General features: G+C 38.4%; 3 protein-coding genes and 1 long non-coding RNA gene across 9 annotated transcripts in view; 3 read left to right on the top strand and 1 right to left on the bottom strand.

The window, feature by feature from the left end:
• The window catches only part of LOC145438686 (uncharacterized), a 403715-nt gene extending 388339 nt beyond the window's left edge, over positions 1-15376 (top strand). For 3 of the 5 annotated variants that reach the window (XM_080317718.1, XM_080316393.1, XM_080317060.1), the window contains 2 exons: positions 12792-12941; positions 14737-15376. In XM_080317718.1, the coding sequence (XP_080173844.1) occupies positions 12792-12941; positions 14737-14829 (243 nt within the window). In that variant the 3' untranslated portion in view covers positions 14830-15376. Of the gene's footprint in view, positions 1-6372; positions 7998-12791; positions 12942-14736 lie in introns of those variants that run through there. The other 2 variants (XM_080318430.1, XM_080319112.1) reach the window with 2 other exon arrangements.
• The window catches only part of LOC145439227 (uncharacterized), a 462343-nt gene that overhangs the window by 96572 nt on the left and 343925 nt on the right, over positions 1-21846 (top strand). The window lies entirely within an intron of this gene.
• Positions 1-21846, top strand: part of LOC145447787 (uncharacterized) — a 277603-nt gene that overhangs the window by 108785 nt on the left and 146972 nt on the right. The window lies entirely within an intron of this gene.
• LOC145437364 (uncharacterized) overlaps positions 1-21846 on the bottom strand; it is a 264350-nt gene that overhangs the window by 128573 nt on the left and 113931 nt on the right. The window lies entirely within an intron of this gene.

The raw sequence follows: 21846 nt of genomic DNA, 5'->3' as shown, positions 1-21846 counted from the left end.
CAAAGTTGGGGTTAGGGTATCCCAAGATTAGGGTTGAAGAAGGGCATATTAAGGTTGGGGGAGGGGTATAAGAGTTGGATGCGGGTTAGGGTTAGGGTCAAAGTTGAATTGGGGGTATCTCAAAATTAGGGTTTGGGAAGGGGAATATCAGAGTTGGGGGAGGGGGTTCTTAGAGTTGGATGTGGGTTGGGGTTAGGGTTGAAGTTGAGGTTAGGGTTTCCCCAACCCTAATTCTCCCCTCTCCCCCAACCCTACTCTTGGGATACCCTAACCCCGACTTTGAACCTAACCCACATCCAACACCAATATATCCATTCCACCAACCCTAATATCCGTCTATTCAAACGAGGAAAAAAATATTTTGACGTTTATAAATTTATATCGTGTTCATGGAAAAACATTTACGGGTGTCATGGGGAACACTGTTTTGATCTCGGGCGTATATCGAAGAAGCACCAACTGTCGTAGGTTACATTCAGCAACACTCGAACTCTGACCGGTTTAAATCGGCCGTCATGCTGATGTAGCTACAACAATTAGGTTTGAGGACAGTGTCCTAGTGCAGGGGTTCTCAACCCGCGGCCCGCGACATCTTTCATTATAAACGCAATTGCTACTGGCACGATGTTACATATTAATTTAGATACTTTAGCTCTCTTATCGCACCGTCTATGTATCGTTTAATTACTCATTCTTTGATGTATTCAGGTTTCTTGCTTATATGCTCAAGTGTAGATTGTTATTGTTTAAAATCGGTATTCAGCTGTTCCCTGGTTCAGGAGAATTCTGTTGTGTAGTAAACTCTTAAAGGATGCTTAACTCAACAAGAACAAGGAACGGGTAATTAAACGGCGGGAACTGAGTTTGTAACTCCGTTCGGAACAATCAATTTGCTTTCTCAGATATAAATGGAAAACCGATGTGATATATTTGTCGAATAACAGTTTTCGTGACGAAGCGTACAAGCTCAAGATTATACCACGACACTTTCTTCTGAAGTTATACGCAACGCCTGATGTTAGAAAAAACATTGCTAGCTATTAGGTATCAAGCCCACCAATCTATATTTCGAGGCAATGTTAAAATTGTCGACTATGTTACAGACGCATGGTTTAAAATTGCTTGGAATATCGTTAAACCCACAAAATTGGCCATAGACGGTATGATTTCAATAAAACGAATATTCGCTGCTTCCGATACTTAACAGCAAGGACAACATCACCTGACAAATTTTGAAGTTACAGTTGTCTGTTTCAACCGTGACCAGAAGAGTAACAGCAATTTCAGTCGATCTTTCATCGCATGTTCGGAAATACGTTGACGGGTAGACTACTTTGGCCAGGCATCGGACGAATCCACTGACTCCACAGACATTACAGAACGAATTAATTATCTGGGTGCTCTCTATCAGAGTGGAAATACTAGTAGGGCTGCATCCATAGAAGGAAAGAAGTAGGCTATAGTAGCCTAAATTTGGTAGTATCCCACTAATACATGGAAATGATGTTCTGCGGCCCGTTATACGAGGGAAGTTGAGAACGCCGGTCCTAGTGTAAGAAGGTACCGGTACCATTTGCAATAATTTCTTACAGCCGATATGACGAAGCAGTTTTGATATATTTCCTAATTTAAGCTCTCTTTTCTGCAGGCGTTAAATACAAGAAATTGATAGAAGTTATAAACGACCATACTCGTCAAGAAACGGCAAGTGGAATTCGTGAAGACTTCAAGAATGAATTTCTTCACGAACCTGACTTCGAGGTTTTCCCGCGAATGAAGAAGGTCAATGTTAATGACTACTACAAAGGCCGTTTTCGCGATAAAAAATCTGCAACTGACGAAACTGTTCATGGATCTAGAAGAAAAGATTTTCAAAGTCAGATGATAGAGGAAGTCGGGTTTTATCGTCAATCCGACAACGACGGTAAATCGATAACAATGGCAAAGATAATGGAATCGCTGTCAAAGTATGAAAAATTACCTTCAAATTACAAAGTTGGTTACACTGCTATCGTCGCGTCTGCAGGATCGGGTAAAACCATCCTCATGCGTAGAATTGCTAAAAAAGCGCTCGGAATTTCATCTGTGAGTGACAACGGTGAACCAAAACGAAAAATGATACATTATATTGAATTGAAGAACAAGGAAGACAAGAGCGGTATCAAAACATCCAAGTTTCTATTCGACGGTCTCTTCAAAAATGAATCTGAAGAGGAAAATGCTTTCGAATGGCTGGTCGAGAATCAAAGTGATGCAATTATCATTTTTGACGGGCTTGATCAAATGCAGTGGGATTTCGAGGAGAGCAGCGTCCGAAAAATTACACCGTATCAGAAAGCAAGCTCTCCGATCATCATGTATAATATCTTATCCCGCAGTGTCCTTCGTCACGTCAAGATACTCGTCTCGTCACGTGAATTCAAAGTCTCCGAATTACCGGCGCAAGCACGCCCTGAAGAAATTATCACACTCAATGGTCTCACGACACAAGACGCTTATAAACTGTTCACGTCTCTTCTCTTTGACAACGGGCAGCATCTCTGGGAGAAGATTGAAATCATGTCACCGCTATTATTACAACTTGTATCAGTCCCGGTTTTCCTGATTTTGATAGCAGTGGTGATGGGAATGGATCCAGATGGACCTCCTCCGTCTACCGTGACAGAACTGTACAGCAGGATCCTGTTAGTCTTACAGAGTGTGGAAAATATGCGAAACAGAAAGCAAATCCTCTCGATTATCCAGAAATTGAAAGCAATGGCGTTTGAAGGCATGAAAGAGGGGCGAGTCGTATTCTACAAAGCAGATTTGGATCGGTTTAAAGTTTCCGCTGACGAAGTGCAGGATTTGATGATGAAAGTCCCTGGCAACAACATCCTCAGCCGTCACTTGATGGAAGGCGACTTCACATTCTTCTTCTGTCATCAAAGCATGCAGGAGTTTCTGGCAGCTAGTTTTATCTCGGAAATGGAGCTCGAAATGTTCTCTCATTTTGATGACCAACATCTACATGAGAAACGATGGTCCGTGGTTCGAAGATTCGTTACAGGCATCGTTCACATGAAATCTACTAGTGACCTTCACAGCGGTAAGTAGTCATGGTTTACTGCAGCTATTCTGCCGCAAAACTGATTGATTATTAAGGGTCGCTTATAGTGTATCATGACTTTGTTGGCATCATCACAATCGAATGGGTGAAATAGTCGAAAGATCTTAAATACGCACACGGCCGGTAAATAAGTCCTTACATTCAGTCGGAAAAATATAACTTTATATATAAAATCTGCATAAGTTCGCAGAATATTGAACGTGAGCGCTACCAGGGCTAATTGTTGAACATGAGCATTGTGTGACATTGTTCGTTTGTTTGGGGTATTCGATTCATGGTGTCTGTCGACTATAGTGGTCATTAACACCAGACCGATTTTTTGGATTTTTTATTCCGCATCTGTCGACTTGTAGCACGACCCACTTCTTAGCTTTTCGAAAAAAAAAAACGCTCCCGCGGGCGAGATGGCGAGGAGGAACCTAATTAAACCTCCAACACTTAGGTATGAATTCTGTAGTCGACCTCAGACGGATAGGCCTATGTGCCATTGATGCGCATGAAATGCTAATGTAATGTGATTGTGAACTAGATCAGTGGTTCTCAACCGCCGGTCCGTGGTGACATTACTGTCTGTCCGCCAGGGAAATTACAAATTTAAACCTTAATTTCGAGATGCAATGTTGAAGGCTTGTTCATTGATAAAATAAACAAACCATCAAATTCTAAATAGATTAAAAACTTCGTGAGGTAATATTAGGACTGGAAACATGTTCGATTTGACTTGAAGTTCCAGACGTGTCATTTGTCGACATGCGAGCGACAAGTACAGACCAGATACGTTCTGGCTCATCGCTAAACAGCGCAGTTTGCGTGATCACTCGTTTTCGATTCATTCCTTTGTGCAGGACCGTGACTGGGGCACCCCAACCGTCTAATTCAGGGGCCGGCAACATACAACCCGTGGGCCGGATCCGGCCCCCGAAGGGATTTTGTCCGGCCCGCGGAGAGTTTTCCGGCTTACATGATAATGTGGCCCGCAGGCCCAGTCTGCTAAGACTTCTCACTATTGGCTTACTACGTCAAATTTTAGTGACTGTATGTTATAATATACGAGTATGCGCAGCGTGCGAGAGTGGCTTACGCGTAAGTTCGCCGAAGCGAGAAGACTTAAATTATCGGCATTTACGATGTACTCAACCCTAATGTCGTTTGTGGTAATCATGGTGTTTGTCGACAACAATAGTCATTTACACCAGGCTGATATTTCTTATTTTTCATTCCGTAACCGCCACCTTGTAGCACTACACTGTACACACTTCTAGGCTATTTTAAGACGTTTGGTTACCATATTTTGGAAATCTGAAAAGAGGAAACTTTCTCAAAATTTTCAGACCTGCAAAACAGGATGAAAATCATGAAAAATGGTAAATTTTTGTCTCTTCGTGGTCGGTTGATTAAAAAATGAAAGGTCAACTTTCTCGCTCAGCGCCCAAAATACAGTTTTTCCTTTCACATTGTAAGTTGGTTGACTAAAACAGGGTCAATTTCAATCTCAGTCGATTATGCCATATATTTAACCAAAACTCTCAAAAAAAGAGGACATTTGGGCGTCCTCAAAGGACACTTTCAAAAAAGTAAAAAGAGTGGACAAATCCTATTAAAAGAGGACATATCGTAACCCTAGTACGACACCGCTTATACCAAGGGTCGCCAAATCAAAACGAGTTGCAGGCCACTTTTCAAATTACGTAGAGGACGCGGACCGCATGAATTCAACATCGAGATTAATCAGGTCACACAGTTGAACAACGACGCTATCTCGTCACCTACTCAACTTTAATGAATTGATATCTTGGTAAATTTGGGGTACCGGGGTTTCCGAACGCCTTGAAATCTTAATTAAGGATTGCACCGTGTGTTGACTGATCAGATAGAAGCAGACATGGCGGCGCCTGTATGACAATGCTCTTCACAAATTGACATTGTCTTCTTCTTTATCGGTGAGAAACGGCTTTGAAGTGACACTGCTGTTAAAAGGCATTCGTTATTTACGAATTATTCCTTTTATATGTGGATAAATGGGCGAATAATGTATCGATTCACAATGCGGCCCTCAAAGTACCTAATTTTCAAATATCCGGCTCGCCGACTGTAGAAGTTGCCGCCCCTGGTCTAATTGGAGAGGGACCGAGCTTTATTGGGGACGAAAATTATTTTGCAAATAAACATAAATCATAGTGTATTTTTTGAAACGTTTCCCAACATTTTTCATATCATTTTCACACTTTGCGCGAGTCAGTTTCTCTAAATGTCTTGCTTATTAGGTGCCCGTCTCCATGAAATACGCATGATTTATAGAAATAGGTATTTCGGTGTCACACATTACCGCGCCACGACGTATCAACACATAATGGGGTTCAGGCTAACATGGGACTAGGGAAGGTGTGCCAAAAATTCGGCAGCGAGAAAAACGAGTAAGTCATAAATGATGGAATATTTTCGCTATTGGCGCGATTAAGCTACATAAACTCTCTGCTAACACTGAGTAGAATGAATTTGCTCACAAGTACAAGTGAAAACATCCACCTAACTGTGGGATCCGAGGGCGAAGACCCTCTAAGTTTTGCTTATCACCCTCTGGGGACCAATGTTTTTTGGGGTGGGCTGACGAAGTGCTTTTCCGGCCCGGATTAGCGGATGGCCGGTATAGCTGCTGTAAGGTGTTTTCTTGCGGCGCATGGTATTCGTAGTTGCCAGAGTAGCCTATGCGTCCTGTGTCAGTGGGCAATGAGCAAGGCAGCACGACAAGGTGCTTGGTTTGACTCCCAAACGCTTCTTTCCTCGAAATTGTCAAATAGAAGAATAGCCTACTATTCGAGTTGACATGGTCGGTTAAATGCACGGCCTTCGGTTGTAAACGACTGTCGGCGTAGCACATTTATCTAGACAGGGCAATTTTACATCAACTCAGCAGATTGACTACCATAAAATCACGTGGATGCCGTCATGAAGATAATTAATTACGATCAAAACCTTCTGATGTCACTCTCTAGCACTAGATAATTGCAAAAAACGGCTGCATACTTCACATATTGGCTTCATTTCAATTTTTGAAAGTCCACCGGTCCGCCTGACATTTTTTGAAATTTTACCGGTCCGTGAGGTGAAAAAGGTTGAGAGAGAACCACTGAACTAGATAGATATGAGAGTTCAATGACTCCATTTGAACCATGCGTCATAACAGTCGTGTAAATCATACAATTGTTACGTAACCGGTAAGGCAAGAAAATTTACGAACAACGACTCTGTGTATTGCTTGACAGTCTCGGATCAAACACAGAAGCGACATATTCTTTTTCGATCGATCCGTTTGCGACTACAGAAGACTGAAAAATACGGCGGATACGCTCACATGGAACTATATACAGCAATCTACGAATCGGGCGACGACAACCTTATGAAAGGTCTTTCCGCCATCGACGCATATCGCATCTCATTGAATCGTGATGAAGCTCACATCGTTGGATCGCTCGCAGCAAGGAATCAAAGTCTTGTTTATTTGGATTTATTCGAATGCAGTATCGACGACGAGCTTTTGAGCATCATTGCAAGGTGTCTGGAAAATCGAATACGAGTGAGTCATACTTTTTCAAATGATTCATTTCGTAGGAAAACTATATCATGTGTTATTCTGGAATTTATCTCATTTTGAAGCCTCCCCTCTTCAGATATGATATGGTGCAAGATTCACATATTTTCGCGGCGATGCACTGTTCGTAACAATCCATTCGGGGTCATATTTTCACGGCGCTTAGGCCTATTCCGGGAACCATAGCAATTTTCAAAATCATATTCGATGGGAACGATATAGTAGCAACATGTACTGTACAGTGAACTATGAACAATTGAACATACATGATATATGAGTTTATCGGGAGTATTTTCATCGATATCATGAACCTGACAGCGATGGCTTAAGGTATTACTTCGGAGATTAGCTACTCCAAATAGTGGTTTGGCATAGACGTCAGCTGTTATCCAAAACAGACTAATTCAGATTCAATCAACGAACTCGCGCGTTACGATTGACCTAATTTCATTGCCGGGCGGAGAAAACTGGCTAATTGTGCGCAATATATGACGCTAGTAGACATCACATTGGCTTGATCTTCAGAGTAGATATTATGCAGATGTTCAGTTTTCGGGAAACACAATATCAAAGTTTGCTGGCCAATATTAAAAGTCTTTTCATCAACCGATCATAATTAACCTGGATGAACTAGCTTCCGTAACCTTCGCCCTTAGTCTACATGAACTTTGATTAATAAACTTGAGTGAATGCTGATTCCAACTTCCAGCTTCGGCATTGCTGTCTGATTATTGTATTGTTCAGTTTCAACCTTGTTTGTTAGCATTCTTACATGGTCAGTGAGTTTTGTTGTGAATAAACAGTCATTTACTCAGTAATTGATAAGAAAATATTATTATGCTAATTACACATTCACTTAGCTCTTAGCAGCACTGTTCCATCTAATTTTTAACGAGTCTGTGCACATTCACCAACTCACTGCGCGGTCCTTGGGCAGCAGTGCGTAACGACTGAAAAAATGATCATCACTTCGGAGTTTTTGTGTGCAGCTTAGATTTTCTGTGCTCAGAGGACGTGTCAGCACTGCGCAATTACGCACGTGCGCAGCTTGAGGAAATATTACTTAGCATCTCGCGTAAAGATATCCTTTACTGCCCGAAATTTAGAACCAGAATTAACACGCCACAGAATAAGTTTAAACTCTTGTCCCGGCTTACCACAATAATTTTGTCTTCTGATTTGGTCTCTTCCAGAAACAATATATGGAAAGAGGCCTTTTTCGACTGCATGGTCTGGAATTATTCGTCACTTATGCCAAACCAAATTCAGTAATATCGCCAAGGATAACATTACAAGCACCTATGTACCGATTCGTCGAAAGTCAGGGGTTTGGTTGATCCATGCTGAATGCTGATTATGTTTTCTCGCGCGATCAAATTTGATACAACTGATCAGTTTGATTATGTAATGGTGTCAGATGTAAGTGAGAGGGTGAGCAATAATGGACAATGAGAGCCAAGCATTCACCAACAAATATTGCGGGAAAATTTGTCAGCTCCACATTTAATATGCAGCCATATCAATTTGTCAGCAGAATATAGTATGTTTTGAAAATAGTGTTCTTTCATTAACTCGCACTTGTAAAAAAATCACTATGTGATCTGGAATCAGTGTTGATGTGTGACTACTGACTAATACCAAATTACAACTACAATCAGAGTTGTAACCTAGTCACAGAGGATCTGAGTAACAAGTTAATCTCATTTTCATAGTTTTGACTCGAGTCAAGTCGAGTCATTTTCAACTCACGACCGAGTCCAAGTCAGCGATCAAAGGGTGGAGTCCGAGTCCTGGTATTATGACCCGAGTCCAAGTCATTGTGTCGACGGCTCAGCTTCCAGTTAAAGTCTTGGTAACCCAGTTGTTGATATCAAATGGTTCTCATGTTATTATATTAATTTTCCTCATTTGTAGCAGTTTCTGGTCGCATTTTAAGTACCAGTACCAATAGACGAAATCCCAATAGTGTGGTCACTTTACTATTCTTTGAAATTACAATGAAATGTCGATCTTGGCCGTATAAGTCTCGAGCCATGAGTAATGACTCGAGTTGAAGTCGAGTCAATACACAGATTGACCAGAGTTGTGATGAGTCATTTCCGAATCTTGCGAAAATGACTCAAGTCAAGTCGAGTCATCAGAAAATTGTAACTCGAGTCTTTAGAACGCTGACTACAATTACAATTACTGTTAAACATGTAAGTACAATTACAATTACAATTACTGGTAAAATTCTGACTGATTTGGTAGAGAGGTGCTCTTTGACAACTGTAGCGACGTATTTACCAACAATCTCAAGCTACCGGCATTCCTGATTCGCACTACGTAGATTATCCTTTAATTAGACAGAACAAACTTGAACGTATCCGAACTATTCCTAATCATGAGCTCTGAAAAATACAAAACACCGAAATTTTTTATAAGCGACTACTAACAATCAAAAGTTCGAGCGACTGGCAACGTCTAATAGCGAATAGGATACAAGACAGTCAATGAAATGTACTCAAACGATTGCTCAGAGCTGAGTAAGGTGAATGAAATGTTATTGGTAAGACAATAAGGATGATACCGATAAGGTGTGTCAAATTAAAATAATTGGAAAAGTAAAGAAGCTCCTGATAACTACCAATTACAAAATTTTGGTTTCTAGTTACATTATCACTTGCTCAAAACTGTTCGACTGCATTTGATGAACATCAGGATGAAATCAAATCGTAATCTCAATTATAGAGTACGGTGTATTCCTAGAATTGATTGAAGCTGTTCGAATGGATTAGTAAGAGACTGTGGCTCTAAACCTAGGGTCGTCTGCCTTCATTATGGGAATTGCAATGATGTTGAGCATACTCAACTTCCAAAATATGCCCCGAATAAGTCTGTGCAAAGCACTGTTAGTTTGACATGATATTGGCAGGCATTGTATTCATATTTCATTCATCATTCCAGGTGAAGGAAGTGAATTTGCGTTACAATAAGTTCTCAGCAACAGCACTGCGTTCACTTCTCGGACATCGTCGGATTGAATCGCTATCTGGAAAATTGGATTGGGAAGTGAGATCGATTCTATGATTTAGTTTTGTACTAACAAGCCATTATTATTTTATGTGAGTATGCGGAGACTTATGACGTCACAATCGCACATGATTGGTGATTCGTGATAGAAAGCAATATACGCACATTCTCTGCATTAGGGCTGTTCAAAAAACCTTCAGATATATTCGGTTATGTTATAAAATTGTTAGGTTGGCGACAACAACGCTGCATGCCAACATTGGGTCAATTGCAACCAGTAGAAGCGATTTTCTGGCAGTGATAAATTTTGGATTTATAATAAAAAATTAATTTTTAAAATTTTTCTGTCAATAATGTAAAATTGTTGGGCTGTCAGTACAAACGATGCACACCAAATGTGGCTCAATTCCAACCACTAGAAGTGAAGTTATTGCTGTAGAAAAATTTGGATTCGAATAGAATAATTTTACGGTGTCTAACTCTTTATGTATCTATTCAAAAAGCTGATTCGTGGTATAGAACTTGACTATAGCTTTCAATACAAAATCCATTGTAGTAGAATATTTATTAAACTCGAAGACTTTTTTCTTGCCTCTTTCAAGAGTTAACGGCGCACTGAAGGGATGTAAACAGATTTGGTTTTGCTTCTAAATCCATTTAAATCCCATTAGTGTGCCGAAAAGTATTCAAGTTTAAATATAGTACTACAATGGATGTTGTATTGAAAGCTATAATTATTTCCAGCTATAAAATCATGGAATTGGAAATTTTACTACGGCAATAATTTCTAGCTTCTAGCTCCTAGCGGTTAGAATTGAGCCAAGTTTGGTATGCATGATCACTACTGATTCCCTATCAATTTGATGGGGTTGATAAAAAAACTTTGAAATTACTTTCAATCATAAATTCACATTTTTTACAGCAAGAATCTTGATTCTACTGGTTGGACTTGAAACCAAAATTGGCTCACAGCGTTGTTTCAACCAACCTAACAATTTTATCACATAATCAGTGAGTTATGAAGATATTTTTTTTAACAGTCCTACTCTGCTTTCATCCCGAAGCCGTAGCATAGTGGCAGCAATAAGAGAGTTGAGCTAATGTCACTACCTCATCAACAAAAATCAACTTTCTACTACATTGACAATGAATGCAATGTAATGGAATTTGATATTGGTGTGATCGATACCAGCCAGTCTTGCGATGATCGAATTGTTCATCAATATTTTGAAAAATTATGTCACATTTACGTTAGCAAACGATTGCGTGCCCCTACAAAATGCACTGCGTAAATAAAAAGTAACATTGTCAGCATCGTCAAAATTCAAAAGTGAGCATGTCGACATGAATCAGTGCGCAACAGAATATTACTACTCCTAATCAACAAAGTGCGCATCTGATTTTCAGGCCAACACAATGATTTTGACATTGCGTAGCGAAATTGTTCACTGATTAGAACTAGGGCTGGGAAAATCGAGTATCTGAGTGATTACTTTCTAAATCACATATAAAGCTTAGAGTCGAGTCGACTATTCGAGACTCGTTATGTTGTGACGTCATAACAGAATATAATATATCAAAGTTCAAATATGTACCTTTTATGTCACCTTAAATAATATAATGACTGTTGTTATGCATCACAAAAAAGATACTTCGGTGTTTTTTCGAACATACCAATTTCATTGCAGTTTTTGGCAATTTGGGTCGATGATCATGACTTAGAAAATATGTTATTCCAGTAACGTGCGTAGCTTTATACGATATGTTTGATACGCTGCTATGCGACCAATCGTGATTCCAAAGCTTCAAAAGTGAAAAATACTGTCAAAACTACAATTTTTGTCAATAAAGTAATTTTCAGTGTCGACGAACGCGCAATTTCGGTACTTGAAAAAACGGACTTTTACTACTCGCCCTGAATCATTAAATTGATATTCCATTCAGATTTAAGCACTCGAATCATTGTGCGCAGCTCTAATTATAACAGCGTTTTTGTCTGCAGTGTTTTATTTCCCTTGTAATATAGGACTCACTATGATGTCTATGGAGTAATTCCGATTTACATGCTCACAACAGGAAACTGTCAATTATCACGCTACGAATAAAAAGACGAAATTAGCTTATGCATTCGTGTCAATGCACGGATGCGGTTCCGGGTGCTTACGATTTGATTAAAAGTCAACTATATTGCCCAAAATATATTCGTCTCCATACTTATACCTTTCTACGGATTCCGCCATGATACTTCTTACCTCATATAAACGAGTACTTTTGGAGATATCGAGTCACTAAAGTAGCAAAATGCCACCAACAGCAAAAACGTCAGTGAAATCACTGACCCGTGTCGATGAAGTATAGCACATGATTATCTGTGATGCTGCGGTCGTCACTGTATGTAAGATATGACGTCACGGATAGATGGTGGATGATCGATACAATGCACAATCTCAAGTTTCACATCTGGATAATATTCAGGTTGTCAAGCTGACTGTTAATGAAATATATCCTGTTGAATTGAAGAACGAAGAAGATGTCATCAAGATAATAGGTGACTGGACTGAAGGTCACATGAAGGTTTGATAGCAAAATGATTCGAGTTTGATAACGAGTCCATAATAATGATTGGAATGAAGTTTCGCTCATTTCACTGAGTTTACTGTACGGAGCTGTCAGCTACACTAGGCACGTACAACGATGACCTTGCGGTGTACTGTAGCCAGGATGTAGATTATGACGTAATCATGAGTGTCATGAAGACGAGATGCTTTTGTTGAGAATAGTAAGCTAACAACTTGTGTTGATTTTATAAGTATAGAGTTTGTACATGATGAATTAACAAAAATAAATTGTCGTCACTGTACTTTGATTATCAAATCCATTAGAAATGTTATGTTACATCTATCAAAAACATAAGGATTGTGTTTCTTTCACATCGCATTTTCCAACGGACAAGCATCATAGCCATCGCTTCACCCGCACTAGCTTTCAGTAGTAACAATAATCTCTCATGCATGGTCGTGCCTCTGAGAGTTTCTTATTAGTGTAGATCGTGATGTAACTGACAACATTTTATTTTCACAGGATTCCAATCTATCTTTCGACCAGGTTATTTGCTTAGCAGAAGTTGCATTTCTTGGAATACTTTTTGATGCAGAATTCTTGAAATTCGATGAACAACTGTTGGCCAAGCAGGATGATTTCCGGAAGATATCTCATTGTAAATTTGAGAAGGTATTAGATACATTTCCTATAATATTATAGTACAATATTTCCTGATATTGTTCAATTTCCATGATACTTTTGGACAAATTTCAGCCGTAATCGGATTTGGACTTGAAGTTGAGACAAAATAAATTCTTGATTTGAAGAGGATTTGTATTTTGAAATTTCAAATCCGCTCATCACTGTTCAAAAAAACTTCCATTCTCAATTTCCACTCTACTTGCATCTCTAGTATTGTGAGTCGAGTCTCAATTGTACGTAGATGTGGTGAAAGTAGTCAGCCTTGGTAATCGTGAAGAAGTAGAAGTAAGGTTTTAATTTTATATGCAATTATATGTAGAAATAGATGTGTCCACGATGTGCTAAAACTACTTCAAGTGGAGGTAAAAAGTGACAAGTTTGAAAAGGACCTTAGTAAGTACTTGAGTTTCGAAAAGTAGTTTTGGTCGATCGCTCGTAAGTGTTTGGTGATTTATCGCTAGCGTTTACTTTGTAAATTACAAGATGAGTCTCTGAGAGCGATGAGTAACTAAATATGATTATTATTGCTAATTTGTATAATCCTGGAAATTAGATTCAACAGTTACCACGATGTCTATTGCGATTTCTTGAGACGGTTTCACGCATCACAGTGATACAAACATAACACAAAACTACTTTCTATTTCTCAAAATCCAATCCGTAAAAAGTAAGTAATTTTGCGTGAAAGTAGTCTAAAATCATGTCTTATTCTTATGCATAAAATATTGTTTATTTATAAGAAAATTGTTGAGCATCATCTATTTCTGTCCTAAAGAAATAGAATACACTTGGCCCAATTTTGACATAAATCTCCTCACTGAGCATCTTCCGTTGAACGCGGTATCTAAACCACCTTGACATGTACGACATATTTCCTTCACAACATTGACTGACAACTATATAAAGTTCGATCTCTGTATGACTGCTGAAGCGTGAAGGTCCTGCGGAAATTTCAATAAATTGCAGCTCCAGTACGGCGGCGTTCTGTAGAAAATGGCTGGGGCCAAATTTTGTTTTCGTTTTGCCCTTCAATTTGAGACCACATAATTTTTAGAGTGCAGTACATGTTTCTGGTATAATTTTGCATCAATTTCATAAGTGAAATCGTTACATCAACCACATACATTTAAGAAGTAGAAGCAGATTGCTACTGATCATCTCGCAATGTGCGCTAAAGTATTGGCGTAGTCTGAGGTGAAAAGCAGCAATGCCTGCTCGAAATCTAGGTTTCGAAAGCATGTAGATAAAATTAAAAATAGGGTATGCTGTATATGTTTTACTGCTCGGGTAAAATTCAACCTTTGCGTAAATATACGCGACATCACTACATAGGCTATCTGGAGGTGGTCAGTAACGAAGTACTTCTACTTGCCGTAGTACTTCAGGTAGATTTATCTACTTGTCCTACATACTCATGCAGATAAAATTTCAGACTACTTCTATTAGGCAGTTATCATTTTTACGCGAAACTAGGCCTACAATGATTATATTTTACTAAATTGTATATCGCTACTTTCACTTCTACTTGAGTACAGACGGTGACTAGTTTGACCACCACCTTCTATATCATACGTTTGTACAATGGATAGAATATTCATAAGTATATTTACAAAAGAAATCATACTCTGGAATGAGACTAAAACCGATGTAGCATATGCATTATGGAGAATCGAAGAATTCTAATGAATCAGTATTGAACTTTACCTATATGAATATTTATTCAAATTTGAGAACTTTGAGCCAATCACGTCATATTACCTATTGAAACCAATATTGTGTTCAGATAAGCAAGATCCTGCTCGATTGCACAGAAGAAGAAAACATCGATTGGTCGTTGATTGAGACTTGCTGGAAAAAGTATCAAGTACGATCCTGATTCTATTCCCAAAGTATTTTTAAATGCGTTTATATTTACCTATCATTTTATATGACTTCGAACCCAATCATCTCTTCGGCGGCTATATTCAAGTCTGGGAATAACTGTTTTCACATTTTAGTTGGATCTCCTGGATATTGCCGTGAATGGCCTGATACCTGACCAGGATTACAGCCGAATTTTGGAGCGCAGGACAGCAATTTCCGTTTTTGGCAATGTCCATGCCATGTTTTACGTTGGAGAAGCAGATGAATTCTGGAAGACGTTAGAAGCTTGTCAGCAAAAGAAGGTAATACTTATCATCCAGTATTAGTTCCATTGGATATATTGAACGCTCTTCTCCCGCCATCGCACGTTGATCATAGAATTCTGCCGCGCAGTACGAGTCCCCTTCACATGAATAAACTTATATTCCATGCCCGAGATATCCACCGCAGTTGCGGAGTTCGTGATTCCTGGTAATTTGCTCATCTAAAGCAGGGGTGTCAAATTCAACTGGTGTTGCGGGTCAAATTCTAACCTTCAGGGCACTCGCGGGCTGGACCAGTAAAATGATTCTAAAGATTAACGCGAAACAATAACTTCATATTGTTAATTTATTCGCTAAAAGCTTTTCGACAAACTCTCATCAGTGATGGGGTGAATCAAATTCGAAATGTAAGAAATATTTTGTCTGTATGACGTAATAATAACATTAAAACAACTGGTAGACGGACTGGGGACGTTGTTTGTTTTTGTTATTATTACGTCATACAGAAAAAATATTTCTTACATTTAGAACTTGATTCACTCCATCACTAACGTTCGCTACTGATGAGAGTTAGTCGAAAAGCTTTTAGCGAATAAATTAACAATATGAAGTTATTGTTTCGCGTTATTCTGAAGTTCTGTACCACAAATCACTTATTCTAAAGATTGCTTCAAAATCAATGCCCTTGTTTTACACAAAAAATAAATTGCTAAACAGAGGCTTTATCGACGATATACATTGGCATATTGCAATGATTGCTTTTTTTTTAATGGTAATCTCGGAATTTAGTGTCAATTAGGGTTACCACATTTTGGGAATCTGAAAAGGACACCTTTAAAAAAATTCATACTTACAACACCGGAGTAAAATCCGGAAAAAATGGTTAATTTAATCCATGTTTGTAGTTAGTTAAATAAAAAAGGTCACCTTTCTGGCTCAACTCTCGAAAGACCTGCCGGAACGTTACTTCAGTACTTATTTCCAGTTGAATTTTCACATACATTTTACCATAATTTTCAAAAAAAAGGACAAATTCTCAAAATGAGGTCATTTGAGCGTGCTCCTTAGGGGTGCTGAAAAAAATTTTATTTTTCAAATTTTATCGGCTTGGTTTTCAAATTGTCAGGTTACCTAAAAAATGTTGAACGCCAAATTTGACTCAATTCCAACTAGTAGAAGCCGAGGTCACTCAAATTGAAATTTCGGTCATTTTTGAAGTAATAGTAGGCTATTGGCGGTGACCGATTTCGTCATACCGACATGACCAAAAATCGTTTTTCAGGTACGCCTGAAGTGGCAGGAATGTCTTTTCCACTTGTTTGGATCTTGACAAGGTCCTAGGGTGGGGTTTGAATGACGACATCGGATTAAGTTAAAACGATGGTGCGATAATTTTCAAATATAGTACTTAACACACTAAAATTAACGACCACGAAAAGAAAATGAACTGACAAGAAGGTAAAATACAGGTAAATGTATTTCTCAAGTGATAATCCTATCTAGAAGTATTTTTTGTCAGGCAAATTTAAATTAGATGAAATCTGTCCCAGTCATGCAGGGCATACTCTCTGCCTTGATTCAAAGTTTTTGCCAATTGCAAAGTCGCCATTACCAAAACCTCATCCACAGAGACATCAGTTGCATTCCTCAGCAGCAACAATATAGATCACTTGAGAAATATATTTTACTTGGATTTTAGCTGCTCCTTCGTTCATTTTCTTTTCGTCATTGTTAATTTCGGTGTGTAAAGTAGGCCTACTCTATTTGAAAATTATCTCACCATCGTTTTGACATGTCTATTTCAACGAAGTGGACCAATTTCCAGGTAGTCCGTATCGTATATTTGTTTCGTTTACTGGCGATGTCTTAATCCAAAAGCCACCCTAGGCTTGTATCAAGATGAAAACAAGTGAAAAAGACATCCCTGCTACGGGGCGTACCTGGAACACTATTTTTGATCATGTCTGTGTGACAAAATTGGTCACCGTAAATACTATTATTTCAATTTCAATTTGACCGACCTCAGCTTCCACTGGTTGGAGTTGAGTCAAATTTGGTGTGCAACGCTGATTTAGACAAGTTGACAAGTAAGCCAATGATATTTGGAAAAAAAATTAACACACCTACAGTTGCCAGATCACTTTAAAAAAAGTTAAAAAAGAAAAGAGGATCTATGGTTACAATAGTGTCCATATGGCAGTGACTTGTTGCTGATGGTGACTACAGTGTAACCTCAACACCACGGTCGGATGGTTATAATGTGGCCTATGAACATGCTCGACATTTTCTGACTTGAGAGAATGTAAGTGTTTCCGACTAAATATCTCAACATGTATTAGAAATGTGTCGGATAATACGGCCATTTTTTCAGAATCGCCTAGCGAGTCAGACTAAACTGTCCAAACTGGTGATCCAAAGTATATTGTAATAGAAGATGGCCCCTGGTGAAATGGTCAACAATAGTGGTAGCTTTCATTGTAATACACAATATTAATAGACATAATTTCTCACCGCAGATCGAATATATCCGATGGATATTACGGTATCGTGTTTCACTGGCTGACATTTCGTCTCTCGTCAACAACTCCAATTTGAAGAAAGTAACATTGATATACGAGCAGAGATATCATATGTTGAAAGAAGACGAATTGCAGAAGGTCCAGAAGATTGCAAATGATCTCGATACTGAGTTGGAAGTTTTAAAATGTGAGTCATTGTTTGGTTGCATCGTATCTCAGATACGTTTTATTAGCTGTATTAAATAAGCGCGATCACTTTGAATGAAATGGTCAATTTAGGTCTAATTCGTTACTAACGCTAGAAATCATTGGGCTTTAGTTTCATGCATGACATAGTGTCGTTACCAGGGTTATGTGATAACGCACGGTATCCATGAATTTTACTTTCATTCGATATCCCATACTTAATACGAATAATTGTAGTATGGAATTCAGGCATGATCTCTCACACGTAGCTGATTGTGAGCTTGCATATTAATTTCGGAGCAAGGCATCATTAACGTGGGTCAAAAGCTACTTCACTTGACAATGTCAAGTATGCACAAAGAAGTATTCACCATATAAAAATTGTTGACGTAGAGGTAGTATACGAACAAAAGTACTTGAGTAAGCGAAACAAGTATATAATAATAAGTACTACACAACTACTTCGCTGCTGATAGTACTTTACCATTATGGGGCGTGATAAAGATATATCGAGCTTGATAAGGGGACAATGTGCCAAAAAAACTTGTAAACCAATTTCATATGCTTATATATCTATGGAACGAAATTTAATACTTCATGTAGCTAATTTACGACATCTGGTGACCAAGCGGACTCCGATCGGTTCTGAGAGTTGCTAACACGAATTCATGAATGATTAGAGGTAGTCTAAGTAGTCAGAGTTAAGACTCATGTAGAACGATGAACAGTGCCGTAAGCTGCTGCTGGTATGCAAGTAGAAGTAGCAATTTATAAGAAATCACAAATTGACTTGAGCTTGAAGTAGAAAAAGTATTAGTCTGAAATGTGGTGGAATAAGTAGTTCCAAAAAGAAGATTTGGTCAAATGGCCGTATACTTTTAGCAGTGTATAGGATATATCTACTTTCGAAATTGCAAGATATGTCTTCGTGGCTAATGCAAAATGACTAATGACACTGCAAGGGAGTGGAATCTTTGAAAATATGTCCATGCAGTCACCGTGATACATGGGCTATTTAAGGCGGCTCCTATAAGAATTTCACTGAAAACGATGACGAATACGGAACTAGGAACAACTTGATACTTTTAAAATCAATATTGTATAAAGTAAGTAGTTTTGACTAACAACTGTGACAAGAAGTAAAAACAGAAGTGGTCTAAAATGACAACCCCTTGATTAAGCGATGCAAGTAGACAGCACTACTTGAGTAGTCTGATAAAGTAGAGTTACTCCGTTACTGATCACCACTCTGCAGGATTCGTGGTTTTATGTCATACAGCATCCCACTTTTTATATTGGCGTTGATACGAATCATCTCTTGTGCATTGTGCTTTTTTTAGGTAGAACTGAATTATAATCGACAACATTGCATTAATTCCGAAATCGTTTCGTCCAACCTAATCAAGTAGCCTACTCTGAATCTTGAAATAGCATTCGGGATTACTTTGTTCGATTTACCTTTGATACGAAAACGAATATGCGAGTTCATAATTGTTTTGTGAAAGTATCTCACAGAACGTGGAACCGGTGCGAATATGAATTCTGTGATTTTAATCGATTGACAGTACGTAACTAATTAGCTGCATATTGCAGGGAATGTTTTACAAATGGATTAGAGTTGCTTTCACTCATTCTCATATCGAATTGGATTAGATATACGTAATATGCATTGTACTGTCGGGCATCATATTGCGTGTAATTTCTCATTTCACTTCCAACTGACATAACTATAACACATTAAAACGACACTGCGCTTTAAATATGATGTTGTCTGGAAAGAAAGTGGAGAGTGTGAAAAACATTTTGGCCGCAGCAATGTTCCCTTTGAAAGCCACCGCTTTTGAACGGAAACTATAACAAATAATTTCACGATTTCACGAATCCACTTTATGCATCTCTATGGTATTGAGGTCACGCGTCATCTCTTTTGCCTGGGTTTAGATCAGTGGCTCCCAACCTTTTTCGACTATTCGCCCCCTTTTCAAGCACCACACCAATCATCGCCCCCTAAATTGTGTGAACCGAAAAATGGGCGTACAAACTGTAATCAGCAGCGGGTTGAATAAAAAAAAGTCAACTTTTCGGCTCGATATCGAATTTCTACACTTTTGCAGCTAAATTTTCGTGGGTTGACTAAAAAAAAGTAATTTCTCCGACTTGACTCCAATACAGCCGTTTTAACGCAGCGTCCCCCCCCAGTCGTCCCCTTTGCTATTATCGCCCCCTGTCGCAGCCTTTGTCCATTTTCGCCCCCTATCGCCCCCTTCGTCATTTTCGCCCCCCTAGACCGCCAAATCGCTCACGTTGGGAACCACTGCTTCAGATAATGGTTTATGATTCATTTGAAGATGGATTTTAATCTGTACTTTGACATAAAATTTCACGTACCTTTCATTTTCATGCGAATTTTTGATCAAGTTTCAGCCATTACCGGATTGGACGTGGATATGGGCGCGAGACAAAATAAAATCGGGATTTGTACTTGAATTTGAATGTATCATCAGGAATAGGATTCGGATTTAAAATAGTAGATAAGCGCAAGTTCTGTACGCCTACCCACCATAACTAAACCACCTTGTATCGTAGGACACAATTCATTTATATTTTTGATGATTTCAACTCTCTTTGAGCCTGATGACTGTTTCAGATATTACGCAATAGGTTCAGCAACAGAGCACAATTCATAGGATACATACATCTTTTGCTAACAAGCATTTTAAGCTATATAACTTATTTCCTATTTCAGTCTTCCGAGATACGGATGCCTGGAATCTACTTGAATGGGATTTTTATCAGAGGTGAGTAGATGTTACGAAGTGTGACCATTCTAAAATGAGAATTGAGATTTTTCCTTCCATTACATCGTCGATCCGTTCTCATGCAAATCTGGTTTCAAACAACAGCTTAGAAACATTGTGACGCAAACTGTGTATTATATAAATTAATATATAATATTACCTGATGTGATGTCAGATAGTGACATCATAACGTTGACACGGTGACCATAACACGTAGCTTTGTGGAATAAATACTTTGTTTATTCTGTAAGAATATAATAGCGCTGTCATGCATCATTTCAGATCGAATCGCAACATACTTTTCACATCATATAGTTTTGCTGAAAAAAATGAAAGTTGTCAAATAGAAGTAGAAGTAGTCGGAAGTAATAGCTTCTTAAGTAAGTAGTGTAAGTGGGCAAAACGTACTTTTATACTTTGACAAAGTGGAGTTAGTTGGTTACTGATCACCTCTGTCAATATATACTAAAGTTGATCTTTGGCAGTAATGCGTCACTTCAATTCATGATTACTTGCTGCATCCAGACCACACAGATTTCATTTTATTGGGAGAAATATTTGTTGTATTATGAAACTGAGATTTGATGAGATACTCGAAGAATTTATATGTCAATGAGGTGTAGGTCGAGAATTAATGCGTCTGGATTGTTTAGCTGCTGGGGGTGATATAAATAGAGTTATTGGTCGTAATATGTTGTCACAAAATTTTCAAAGAGACTATCAAAATAGTCATTGATTAAACTCGAACAGAAGTTGGAGTGATCCCGTTCATTTTTTACTCGGGTGCATGTAGCAATAGTGTAAATGAAAGTTTGAAAAGTACTGGAGTATGTGCATTTCAAATATTATTACTGGGACTGGTTGTCCAATACTTTTCTTAGGTAATCGCAAGTGACAACTTACAAATTTTTTGTAAACTTCGTCTTGAATGTGCTCAATAGTTGTGCTGCGAATCGACAAGAATTCAGATTCATTTCCAGTCAGACTCGGTCATCTAGAAGATTTCCTGCTTTCGCAAAATTGATTAGTATTATAATTACAGTTAAATTTTCTTTCTACATACAGTAGAGTTAGAATTGACGCTACACATTTTTTTCCAAATTATAGTAGAATTTATTTATCGCATTACCGGTACTTTTTCAAAACACATTAAAACAGTAGTTATTGCTATACATTTTTCGAAATTAGATAGGAATTAGAATTGAATCCGCAAAAACTGGGTCATTGAATCCAGTTCCGTTACTATCAAATCATGGTTGAATCT

This window comes from Botryllus schlosseri, chromosome 1 (genome assembly GCF_051294905.1).
Source record: "Botryllus schlosseri isolate E-star chromosome 1, Bs_hap1, whole genome shotgun sequence".
Lineage (NCBI taxonomy): Eukaryota > Metazoa > Chordata > Ascidiacea > Stolidobranchia > Styelidae > Botryllus > Botryllus schlosseri.
The sequence above is the reverse complement of the archived record's forward strand: the minus strand, read 5'-3'. Positions and strand labels throughout refer to the sequence as shown.